Source organism: Symphodus melops, assembly GCF_947650265.1.
Source record: "Symphodus melops genome assembly, chromosome: 11".
Classification (NCBI taxonomy): domain Eukaryota; kingdom Metazoa; phylum Chordata; class Actinopteri; order Labriformes; family Labridae; genus Symphodus; species Symphodus melops.
Window position 1 is genome coordinate 1,525,153 of NC_136701.1, and position 12,924 is coordinate 1,538,076.

Below are 12,924 nucleotides of genomic sequence, written 5' to 3' on the forward strand. Positions count from 1 at the left end.
GAAGGTTAAACTAAGGTCAAACTCGGCATATTTTCACAACGGGATTCAATACAATAAATACACTTAAATGCTGTTTGTTTGTCTTTTAAAATAAAATACTGAAGTTATGTTTTCCTGCAACAACTCTTGTATTTTTTCCCGCCATTTTTAAACGCACGATGGTAGCGCTTGGCGAGGCGTCATCAGGGCGGTGAACGCCGACTTTTCGACACAAGGAGACGCTCTACGTCCGGCGGGAATGATTCTCGTCTCACTTCGGGAAAAAACGTTTGAATCTCTCGTGAGCTGCTTGAAGAGTGGGGAGGTAATGTTTCACCTCATACTCATGAGGATAAATAAAATAAATGTAATAATAATAATTTGATTGCATTGCAATATTTATTTATGGGACAATTTGTGCAACAACACTCTATCCTTATATGCACTGTGTGCATCTTTAGGTTACTGATATTTCAACTGTTCCTTTCTTTTGATGCACATTTTTACTCGCTCTTTAATTGATGCATTTTTCTTTTTTTTTTACGAGCTCTTGATTATTGTTTTTGATGCATATTTTTTCTTTCTACACTTATATTTTTTATCTTTTTTTAAATTTTTTGCATGCTGTGATTTTCTTCTGCTATCCTGCTTTAACACTGTAAATTTCTCCGCCTGCGAGATGAATAAAGGAATTATCTTATTTTATAATAAGAGACAGAAAAGGAGCAGAGGAGGGAGAGGTCGGCTGAAACTTCATTTACTTAAAAATTCTGATTTTATCTGCAGAGTTAAATGAAATATTTCCTCGTTATGAATGTTTTTTTTTTTTACCTTTCTTGTTGAAGGGACGTACAATGGAGGAGACAAAGAGTGAGAAGATGGAGTGAGAGAGTGAGTAAAGGTGGAGGAGAGGTGGTGACGTGTACCTTAAAGAAAGCCGTCTCAGGCCCGCTCTTTTCATACACAGCGCTGCATTTGCCAATCGCCATGATTACACCCTGCATGTTGGGGGTCATCATCGCCTGCCGTAAGAGCAGGAACCACGTTAAAAACAAGAACAGCACATGGACTGATCAAACTACGCTGCTACGTTAGCGTCCTGTGAGGGGGAACCAGAGCGAGGAGACGCCAGGCATCACTCAGCCGTCCATGCAGAGGTTAAGAGAGACACAGGGGAGTGTGAAAACACGGCAGTGTGTGACAGACTCAGAGCTCACCAACGTGTCACTACTGAAGGAACCGTGACTCCTCAGAAGAGCAGAACGTTTCTGCACGTTTTCAATTTGGATTTAAAATCTGAGCGGGAATTTTGAAAAGTAAAAACGACGGCTATCAATTAGCTCGTCGCTAACTCATCCGTGTTTAGCATCGTTCCCTTTAAAAAGGTGCTTTATGTAAGCTTTAACAACACAGGGAGCAGGTTTGTTTCGTAGATGGGGTCCCTGCGGATGATTTCACCCCCGGAGAAATCATCCTGACAGAAGCTTTTTTAGAAAAACAAGCCGTGCACAGACGAATACGTTAGCACGTTAGCGATAGCAGCACCGCTAGCAGCCCCTCCTCAAGTCCAAACCCAGAAGAACACCAGACGGTCATTTAGAGACTCAGTTAGTTAAGTTTACAGCACGCCATGCTGACGCTCCTCCATTCCTCAGACACGACTGAATCAACATATCGAGGCGGCTCTACGATGAAAAACATGGAGCAGCTGATTCAGATCGCAGACTTCATGTTTTTGGTGAGAAAGGATGCAGACAGGAAGGCAGACAAACACGCTTTAGAGTCATTCTGCAGGGGGGGGGGGGCGCGAGAGCTACCTCGTCATCATACCCCCCCTCCTCCGACTCGATGACAAACGTCCCCACGTTGGGAATGGCGACCTCAACGGTGCGCTGGCCGGGGGACTCGTCCTCCTCCGAGGCCGAGTCAGGAGGAGGAGGGCTGGAGGGGGAGCTCACCTGGACCTCGGGGTTGGGGGAGGAGGGACGGGGGAGACACTGTAGGACAGGAAGGACAGATGTGATGAAAAGCGAGGATGAACGCAGAAGGAAGGAATGTCAAGAAACAGAAATATGGCGCTGAACCCGTAAACCCGTTTTGTCTACAAGTACGAGATGTTCGCTAGTTTCTCAGAGAATTAGGGACGTCATAGCTTTTTTTAAGGCTTAATATGATCCTTGTTCAGACTCATTGTGCACAGTTTGTGGAAATTTTAATGAAAGAGGGATTAACTGGACATTTATCTTAAAAAAAAAAAAAAAAAATCCTAAATTTATAACAAGACTTTTTATTCCTTCAATCATACTGGCTTTAAAAAGCTTCCTTTCTAAAGCAATTCCAATATAAAAATGGAGGATGAGACCCAATGATTTTTTTTTTTGGGGGGGGGGGGAAATACACGTTTCATTTGAAGCTCCGGAAAATTACGGACAACGTCAAAGCTGGAATCCTTTTTCTTTCTTTTTTTTTTGCTTGGCTTGAAATGATCCCTGTTCAGAACCATTGTGCACAGTTTGTGGACATTTTTAATGAAAAAGGGATTAACTGGACATTTATCTTTTTTTTTTTTTTTTTTTTAAAAAGGGAGATAATGGGACTTTTTATTCCCTCAATCACGCTGGCTTTAAAAAGCTTCCTTCCTGATGCAATTCCAATATAGCAATGGAGGATGAGACTCAATGTTGTTGTTTTTTTTCATTTCGTTTCATTTGAAGTTAATGAGAGGAAGGCTGAGTTAGTTTGAAAGGTATTTGTGTTTTCATGTCTGTGCGTTTCAAACATACAGAGTTTAACAGAGCTTCGGGGCTCCGCTCCTCCTGCTCAGCGGCGGCTCTGGAGATGGCTCTCTCCGTGTCCTCCTGCAGGTGCTTGGAGTCGTTGGTGGGTGACGGCTGCTCCATGTACTCCGGGTCCTGCTGGGGAGCTGCAGGCAGGGACGAAAGAAACACACGTCAGACAAACACAGATTAAAAGGCTTCATAACATCCACGAGCTGTTAAATGATCTGCATCCGTCATCAAAGAAAACAGCCGAGTCCACCCAACTCTAGTCCTTTAATCTGCACTTATTCTACAGTCCACCAGGGGGAGACACCACAGGCTGCACGGACAATTTCCTTTATTATCCCCAGACCTGCTTATGGCTGTATTAAAGTCATTTTTAAACTGAATTATGGTCCCCATTTAGAGAAAAATAAATGTTATGCTTCAGGGCGTGGCTACAGTGACCTTGGAGAATCCTGTCAGTGTTTGGTCTAAATAAAAAAAACAAAAAAACAATGAGATGAGTTAGCTGTTCGTTCTCTATGTTTAATGTTCATTCTCTTGTACTTAATAATATCGATGACACTTTGAATCACAGAGGCACGAGTGCTTAATGAGTACTGAACTTCTAAAAGAAACCTCTTCATCCTCTCGCTTCAACTACAGGTCTAAACTGAATCAATAAATAAAAAACACTACAGGTCTAAACTGAATCAATAAATAAAAAACACTACAGGTCTAAACTGAATCAATAAATAAAAAACACTACAGGTCCAAACTGAATCGATGCCAAGTCCCAAAAAAAAAAAAAAATGCAGCAGCTCCAAAATGAAAGCCACTAAATGAGGGCTGGACCTCAAATCTATATCACCATTAATTGAACATTTGAGCTCGATTCAATTTAATTTTTGTTTTAAGCTCGACTTCTAAAGCAGGGATTTTGTGGTTATTGAATATTTGGAGCTGAAATCAAAGCGTCTCTGGAATTGAAAACGACTGTCATAACGACGGACATTGACGGACTTGACATAAATTGACACGGGAGAGATCACATCAATGAATTCTTCTGAACGTCGATTTCAATTAATTTTCGAGTAATTGCTCCGCCCAACACTAAACCGATAGGATGATGTCAAAGTGGCCACTTCCCATAAAACGAAAGAGCGCGTTCAGATGACTGGAGGCTGAGCTGTGATCTTATGTATGTTTGTCAAAGGCAGACGGAGAACTGAGGCTGCAAGGCAATACTTCAAGGTCATTTCCTCATCCTTTCTTTCTCCTCTCTCTCTCTATATTTATCTTCCTACCCACTATTGATTCTCAATTAGGTATTCTCCTCTCCGATTCACAGCATCAAGACCCTGACCTGCGTTGTCTGGAGGGCTGGACTCGATGCTCATTGGCTGAGGAGACGAGGACGAGGTGGAGGTTCTGGACGCCACCAAGGCGGCGGCTGCGGCCGTGGCCAGGGCCAGCTTCTCTTGCTGGGCCTTCCGCGCCTGCAGCGCGTCCCACTCCTGGATCTCCTTGTCGAAGAGCTCGTTGTCCTCCTTCACGTACTGCTTCAGGTCCGGGGGCAGTTTGTCCATGCCGCTGAGTATCTGTCCTGTTTCTTTATCAAACTCCTCTGAAAAAAACAACAAAAACAACAACAAACAGAGAAAAATCAATGAAGATAATCTGCTAAAAGCTCGACAGCAGAGGTAAGTTTTTACTCTGATCTCTATGAGCAGGTCGAGGAGAGATCTGACACTACTCCACTCAACCACTTGAGTCCACTGAAATGTTACAGAGAAATACTACAAACAGAAACGAGAATGCTTTGTGGACATGCCAACACATTCTGCACTTTTCTCTTTTAGGACTTTATGACCATATCTACCTGTAACCTCGTCTGAATGAACAAAGTCAAAACAACAAACCCTCAGGACACAATAGTTCTTCATAGATACATGTGTGTGTGTGTGTGTGTCTGACTGTCTGTACCTTCTATGAGAAAGGGTTTCTTGTCATTGATATACATGAGACAGTAGGCACTGGCGTTGCGATAACCTCCAAACGAGTCCCTGACCAGCTCCTCCCAGGACGACTTGGTGACAGAGATGTCGTTGTACTTCATCCAGCAGCGCTGATGTGGGTCGTAGATGTAGGCCCAGTAGTGGCCCGCGTTGGCCTGACCTTCATGGACCAACACGGCATGAAGCCGGTAAGGAACCTGGATTCAGAAGGAAAAAAAAACAGAAGATTTAAAACACCGATCAACAGAGAGAAAAGACGACGAGCAGCAGAACGTTTGGACTCACCTGCATCATGGATTTGTCTGAGTACATCAGCTCGATGGTTCTGTGGATTCTGGTTATGCTCCCCTGCAGATCTGATTGGACAAATATCAAATACATTATTTATAGGGCTGGGACTTTAACGCCTTAATTACGATTATTTAATTGCAAGAAAATAAAGTGTCCATTTTTTAAAATGCATTTAATCACAGTTTGCCTCATAAACAGCGCGGAACTGTTAGTCATTGCTACGTGCTAGCTTTGCGCTAGCTTCATGCTAGCTTCACCACAAATACAAACAAGAAGTGTTTGCAGCCTAAACTCGACCTAATGACTGTCTTCAGGACCAAAATTAGTAATTCAACGTCTGATAAACTTATAAATTCACTCTCTAAATTGATCGCTCTGGACTGTAGACCACTATTAGTGGTAGAAGATAAGATAATAGAAAATGTGCTACAGATAGCAACGTGTGATCCAACTTTCCAGCTGCTGAGCAGAAAAACTATTTCAAACAAGATCCAACAGCTTTATGAAACTGAGAAGCAAATAACACTGCATGCATTGTATTCATTCATCCACCAAAATCCATTTAGACTGAGAAGTGTTGCTTTTAAGGGCAAATATTGTAATGCACTTAAAATGCGATTAATTTCGATTAATTAATTAGAAAGCCCTGAGTTAATAAGTTAAATTTTTTTAATCAAGTCCCACCCCTAATTATTTATAAATCGAATATAATCTGTGCGGTTGTATCACCCTAATGGACAGAACAACATTAAGGACATACTCACCCCGGGTGTCATTTTCCACTTCACTCCTCCAGCGGTGCAGGCAGCCCTCGAGCACCCTCAGCTCCTCCTCGGTGATGTGTCGAGGGGCGGGGTGCATGGGGAGGTCAGGAGGTAACCTGGACTGGGTGAAGGGCTTATGGATGGGTACTCTCTGCTGCTGGGCCGCAGAACACGCCGGGCTGGGACCCGACGCTGAGCTCTCTAATGGAGGCAGGGAGTCCTGCTCGGCTGTGCTGCAGCGGGGGAAAGAGACCGTTTGTAACATTTAAATAAAAAACAAAGTGACAGCAGCGTGGCTTTAAATCTCAGCCTACCAGGTGTGGCGGTGATACACAACGTTTAACCAGCTTACCTTGAAGGGGGCGGCTGTTGCCCTGTTGTGCCACCAGGGGGTGCTGACGAGTCGATGTCTTCCACCGGGGAGGTGCACACTGGTTTACTTGAAGCAAACTCCATGGCATACTGGAGGACATCTGCCAGAGGAAACCTCTTGGGGCCGGAGCCGTAACTCAGATACCTGAGTGAGTGAGTGAGCGAGTGAGTGAGTGAGTGAGTGAGTGAGTGTGAGAGAGAGAGAGAGAGAGAGAGAGAGAGAGAGAGAGAGAGAGAGAGAGAGAGAGAGAGAGAGACAGAGAGGGGGGGGAGAGAGAGAGAGAGAGAGAGAGAGAGACAGAGACAGAGAGAGAGAGAGAGAGACAGAGAGAGAGAGAGAGACAGAGAGAGAGAGAGAGAGAGAGAGAGAGAGAGAAATGAAAACAAAGGGCAAGATAATAAGACTAAAGACGGTGAGAGGACAGCTACAGTGAGAAATCCCTCCTAACCCGTTTTAAAGGAGTAAGAAGTGCTACCTCTCCAGTCGCTGTTGAAGCAGGGTCAGATGCTCTTTCAGCCTCCTGATCTCCTCCCTCTTGATTCTGGTGATTTCTCGGTTTCTGTCCATGTACCTGAAACACAAAAGACACGAGCCGTGTTCAGTCTCTGAGGGTTCACCGACAAGGTTGTAATTCTCTGATGAGAGGGCTGGCGTTGAGCTGACCTGTCCATGTAGAGCATGGAGGGGAACTCCAGCTTGTTGTGGATCTTCTCGGGTCGTCCCAGCGCCTGGTTAAACTCAAATCTGGACAGTTCGAACGTCAACACGGGAGGAAGTTCTGTGAACCAGTGCTGGAAGGAAACGGGACATCGACCAGGTTAAGAGCGCTCAGCTGAGTGAAGCCGTTTACAGTTAACGCAGCCGATGAGGTCTGCAGCTTTACATCTGACCTGATGAGTCATTGAACGCATCGCGACAACTTCCTGCAAAGGATTACTGCATGTTCAGTTTCTAACTATATGTGCATGGATTAATCCCCGTTTGGAGATGTGATGCTTTGCACCTCGCGGTGTGAACGCAGCTTTATTTGAAGTCTGGCTCGTCGTCAAGTCAGAAAAGGGACCTCGCGCTACGACACGATCTGCACAGACGACCAGAAGCTTCTGTAAAAGAGACGCTGCTCTGTGATTGGTCTGAAGCGCTCAGGCATAATAAAGTCAATATAACGGAAACAAAAAGGATTTATAATCTTAGAAGAATGAAGAAATCAGTGAATATGAGTCAGTCCTTGTGTTAAACTGGAGCCTCCCTCCTGCTGACACTCATCTGTGTACCCGTCTGATAATTAGCTGCTCCCTGCCGCCGCGGTGGGACAGCGCAGACAAGGCTGCAGCTAAGCAGAGGTCGGCCTGTGAATGACCCGGGTGTCACAGCTCTTTGGAGAGGATCCACCTAATAAGATGAAATGATTTCACCTGATTGAGTCAAGTGACACTAGTTCAGATCTGTCGACACGATCGTTTAGAAAAAAAAAAAAAAAAAAAAAAAAAGTACTGTCGCTTTAAATCACTTTGTTCATGCATTTAAATATCTGATGATGAAATGGATCGACTTGTTTCCTCTCTGCTGCTGACCTCTTGTCCGGACCTGGCCGAGTTCTCCGCCGAGTGCAGGGACTCGATCTCGCCCTCGATCATCGCTGCCTCCAGACATTCGTGGAGATCCTTGAAGCCGTTCACCTGCAGCGGGTACTGCCCAAACATCTCTGTGTTCTCAAACTTTTTACCTGCGTGAGGAAGATTACACACGGACATTTAGAAAGAGACACTGACAGCTGATGTTTGAACAAAGGCCACATCACAAAGAGAAAATGATTCATTCAATCATTACAATACATGATGATATTAATCTGCACTTCTAGCTGATCGTACAGCTGCTTCCTGCTGATCGTGCGGAGTCGAAGTCGTGTTTGGGTTGGTGCACGTGGGAGGATAAAGTCAGCAGATTAAAGTCGTTTAAATTAACTTAAGTGAGAAAAACGTGTTTGATATAAATACAAACCTAATGTGAAAATATCCCCTCAGAGGAGAGTACGTTGGTTCTTACTGCCATACACGTTTTAAACATGGCTAGATAAAATCAACTCTTGAGGGGGGGGGGGCTTTTCTTTATTGGATTTGAACCCGGGACGTCCGTGTTGAGGACTGTAGCCTCCGTGCGTGGGGACGTCAGTGTTTAACCTTTTACCTATTTATGGACCTTTTGGTAAGATTCTCTGTAAGCCTCTCACCAAGTCATTTTCTGTTTCTATAAATCAGAGACAATAATGTTGAAATATTTAATTTTTCTTAGTAGTTTTTTTAATTGCTTAAACTTCTGCAAAATAACCACAGAGCTAACTTAAAAAAAATAAAAATAAAAAAGAAATTAAGGGTAACCAAAGTCGTAGTTTTTTTTATTTATTTATTTTTTTTAAATTAAATTGTTGTTTGTTGGTCCAAGTGAGAGAGTGAATCATAAAGACAAACACCGGTCAGATGTTTGTCAGGCGTGACGGCAGAGAAGCTGTAAGGAGTCATTTCACAGCCGTCTGAATCCCGGCTGATTTTCACTCCCTCATCATTTAACAGCTGCACTGACCTCCTGTTTCCACTACTGATGAGAAGCCCCGCCCCCCTTCGGCAAGAAAAAAAAAAAAAAAAAGAGAGAGGGAATAGTTGCTGGCGGACATGCAGATGAGGCAGTAAGGTCATTTTATGAGCAGCAGAGTGGAGCTTTCCGTGGCTCTGGGCCAGTATTGTCATGCATAATAAGCACAATGTCAATCAGCCATCAAGGTCTTCCTCAATCAATGCTCGCACGCTCCTCTTTTACACGGAGCACATCTCATTAAGACAAGGTCACCTTTCCATACCGGGGGGCGATTCTGCCCAAATGAATGCTTCACCTCCATTTTTACTCTTTCATTCATTTATTGGCCTTTAATTCAACAGCTCGTCTCACCTTCCAGGACTCCCACGGCCAGGAAGCGACCGTAGAAGAGCTCCACCATGGGGTTCTTTGGCTTCTCCCCCTCCCTGAAAGCAACAACGACACACACAGGTCAGAGTCGGATCAGCGCGGCTGCACACTTCTAAAAGAAAAATCTAATTTGGACTTTTTGAGAGCCGCGCAAAGATGTTTGCATATCGTGCAAGTCGCCTTTTATGCATTGTTTTCAACCACTTCCTTTTTTTTTTTTGTTTCATCTTGACTAATACAGTGAATGGTCATGTGATCAAGCAAAATCTGCAAAAGGGATAAGATGCAGCTCCGAAGTGTTTCATGGTTTAGCTTCAGCTAACTTCTCTCGCTGGACGCTTTGAAGCCTGTCGATGTTCCTGATGTGTTTGTGGATCAAACATCAGATCTCTTATTTGTGTCTTTAAATGACCTAAAGATGTGTTTTTGTCTTTGTGTGGTCGGCTGCTCGTCTTCTTGAAGAAGAGATTTTTACTGTCTTGGTTCAATTTAACAAATATATACAACTACAATACAAACACACACACACACACACAGTAGTAATTACCTGTCCTCTTCAGCCTTCATCTGGAAAGCGTCCTCCAGCCAGTCCAGCAGCTTGTGGGTGAACTCGCTCACATCCTGCTGTGGAGCAAAAAAACACACACACACACACACACACACACACACACACACACACACACACACACACACACACACACACACACACACACACACACACACACACACACACACACACACACACACACACACACACACACACACACACACACACACACACACACACACACACACACACACACACACACACACACACACACACACACACACACACACACACACACACACACACACACACACACACACAGAAAACACAAGCGGACCAATTACACGACGGCCTTTACGACACGAGGATCACAAAGTCAAACTGCAGCTACGAGGCAGAAAGCTCCGATCAGTCGTGCCGATGTTCTCCGAGCCTCGGATTAAAGATGACCCGTCTTCGTCGACTGACGGCCGAAGCCTCAGAGGGATCCTGCACGCCACGAGGCCGCTCGCTCATAGACGTCAAGGCCAAACACTAAGTCAGGTCGACGCCCCTCCAACCCCACTAATACACGGAGTAGAGACGTGACTGAGGAGCGACCTCAGTTAACCTCTGCACAGCCACTGAACACATGCACAGAGTGCTTAACACACGCTCAATATTATTGTCTACCCAGTTCAGAGGGGATGATGATGATGATGATGATGAGGAGTGTGAAGGTTAAAGTGTCTCAGGTTCAGTAGAGCCGAGTCAGGAGGACGACAGCGGTCAAACTCTCAGTTTAAAGGACGGCGTGCAGACAGGCGATGAAGCGTGTCAAACCTTCACGCTCTGAGGAGTTCTTTTATGATTTCCACACAGCTGTTTTCATTCTTGCATAATCGTCATCAGTGACCCTTCAGTATGTGACGGTCACTGTGGCAGCGTGCAGAATGTACAGTTAGTCTGTAGGGAGCTGGGTTGGGTAAAAGAGGGTTGCTGGTTCAGACCAGACCAAAACATATTGGAAGTAGATCAAATACTAAAGTCGTGTTTCCACCAAGCGGTTCGGTTCGGTTCGTCTCGGTACTCGTGCTTTTTGTGGCGTTTCCAGAGACTAAAGGCGAGAAAGATTCTCAAATAACCGACCCGTACCGTCCCACTTTTTGGGGCCCTTCTGTTGGAGTGCCAAGAATGTGGAGCCTACCCTAAAAGGCGGAGCTAAACACTGCAGGCTGTTGATTGGTCGACAGAATCGTCACTTCCTGTGTGACAGCGGTGAACACAACCTCACCGTGTTTAAATACAGTCGATTGTTTACTGGTCTGCATTTCTCCTCGCCACACACAGAGACCCGTACCGAACCAGACTGATCCAGACCGGACCGCTTGGCTCTGGCGTGCTCCGTGTGTAGGGGAGGCGTTAACTTCAGGTGTTATAAAGCGCTCAGACCCACCCGCTCTCTCGTGTTATCGAATGACTCACCTGCTGCGACTCGCTGGCCTTGAAGGCGTCTTTGAGGATTTCCACGGCTCGGGAAGGATCCACATATTTCCTCTTGGAGCCCACCATGAAGGAGAAGAGGTTCCTCAGCTCCTGCATGAAGGGCAGGTTCCTGTGCTCCTGTTCAGAAAGACGCACCTGGAGGTTAAAATGGGTACTGCAGGCTAATTTCAAAACATCACAGAGAGCTGTCTCACTCGCCCCTCCTCTCTAGAGCTAATGTGAAGGCAGGCTGTGACGTCACCGGCACTGTAGCTTCAGTGTTTAGCCAGCTCTGCATGTGGTGGACACTGTAGCTTCAGTGTTTAGCCAGCTCTGCATGTGGTGGACACTGTAGCTTCAGTGTTTAGCCAGCTCTGCATGTGGTGGACACTGTAGCTTCAGTGTTTAGCCAGCTCTGCATGTGGTGGACACTGTAGCTTCAGTGTTTAGCCAGCTCTGCATGGGTCTGTAAAGCTTTCTGCGTTCTAACCTCTCTCCATGTTTCATCTCCAACATTGATCCTAGTTTGAGCAGCTTTCTGCTGCTGGAGCTTATTAGAAACATGCAGAGGCTTTTTAGCTCGGGTACAATCACTTCTATCTGAAGCAGTTCCACTGCCCGCTTCCATCGCTGCAACACCTGTTGACCTGATAACTGCTCTCATATCTGACAAACCCAGGGGCGTCCAAAACGGCCTTCAAAGCCCCGCCTACCTTCTCTGGTCCAATCAAATCCAGAGCATTCAGGAGCAGAATCTAAAGTTAGAAGGAGGACATACTGGCTGCTGCATTGTTGTCAGAGAAGCTTCAACACAGCATGTTTCCTTCAAATAATAATTTCCTACATGGTGACGGCTAATCGAGGTGTGCTGTATCTGATGGGACGACATCCATCCATGGAGCAGGATCTGGCTCGACTGCTCTGGCCTTCAGTAGAAACACTGGAGCACACTGTTCTCTGTCTGCAGACGTAAAGAGCTTCAGCTTAGGTTAGAAATCAACAACCGTATTCAGACTTGAGGCCGCGATGTTTACGATCCTGTGATGTAACGGGGAAAGGGGGGGGTGTAGTTACAGAAGCGAGACAGTATCAGAGAGCGCGTTCACGTAGAGCTCCTGCAACGCCAAAAACAATGCAGTGTGTGAATTCACAGGCTGGGATTAGAATATTACTGGACCTTTAAGATGACTGAGCAGGACACGATAACAACACGCTTTCCTGCGCCTGAGACTGAGGCGAGCTGATGCAAAGATTAGACTGTAAGCTCTTCGAGGAAGTTAAAGGTTAAGTGTTAAAGGACCGAAAGGAATTTATATGAAGAGATGACTCCCCGCTTCTGAAGCAGAGGATTAGACGGGATTAGTGAAAGGCTTCTGACCCTGCAGTGACGACGCCGTCTGCAAAATATGGACAAACTACACCAAGCTAAGAACTACAACTTCCAGCATCATGCAAACACTCTCTGTCCCTGCACGCTCGGTACGGCCTCCGTGAGAGAGAGAAAAGAAAGCATGTCGTTGCACATATCACACCAGTGGGTGGCTTTGTGTCGCTTGTTGTGACCGAGGGACGAGAACAGTAAAAGACGAAACACTGAGATGCTGTAATCCCAAATTAACTCCCGCCATGTGCAACATGTGGATAGATGTCAAAGTTCACTTTATTGTCAATTCCAAAATATGTCAGACGTACAGTGAAATCGAAATTACGTCGTCGTCCCCCCCCCCGCCCAACGGTGCAAAAATAAGATAAGGTACAGTAAAAT

General features: G+C 45.4%; 1 protein-coding gene across 3 annotated transcripts in view; it reads right to left on the reverse strand.

Annotated features, from left to right (window-relative positions):
- The window catches only part of usp25 (ubiquitin specific peptidase 25), an 18,686-nt gene extending 7,353 nt beyond the window's left edge, over positions 1–11,333 (reverse strand). The window contains exons 1-14 of one of the 3 annotated variants that reach the window (XM_079356295.1): positions 11,160–11,333; positions 9,696–9,772; positions 9,131–9,204; positions 7,762–7,913; positions 6,851–6,978; positions 6,663–6,758; positions 6,167–6,331; positions 5,815–6,047; positions 5,045–5,115; positions 4,728–4,956; positions 4,108–4,368; positions 2,763–2,902; positions 1,797–1,976; positions 906–1,001 (exon numbers count right to left, since the gene is read on the reverse strand). In XM_079356295.1, coding sequence (XP_079212421.1) covers positions 906–1,001; positions 1,797–1,976; positions 2,763–2,902; positions 4,108–4,368; positions 4,728–4,956; positions 5,045–5,115; positions 5,815–6,047; positions 6,167–6,331; positions 6,663–6,758; positions 6,851–6,978; positions 7,762–7,913; positions 9,131–9,204; positions 9,696–9,772; positions 11,160–11,276 — 2,019 coding nt within the window. In that variant the 5' untranslated portion in view covers positions 11,277–11,333. The remainder of the gene's footprint in view (positions 1–905; positions 1,002–1,796; positions 1,977–2,762; positions 2,903–4,107; positions 4,369–4,727; positions 4,957–5,044; positions 5,116–5,814; positions 6,048–6,166; positions 6,332–6,662; positions 6,759–6,850; positions 6,979–7,761; positions 7,914–9,130; positions 9,205–9,695; positions 9,773–11,159) is intronic. The other 2 variants (XM_079356294.1, XM_079356296.1) reach the window with 2 other exon arrangements.
- Between the last annotated feature and the right edge of the window lie 1,591 nt (positions 11,334–12,924).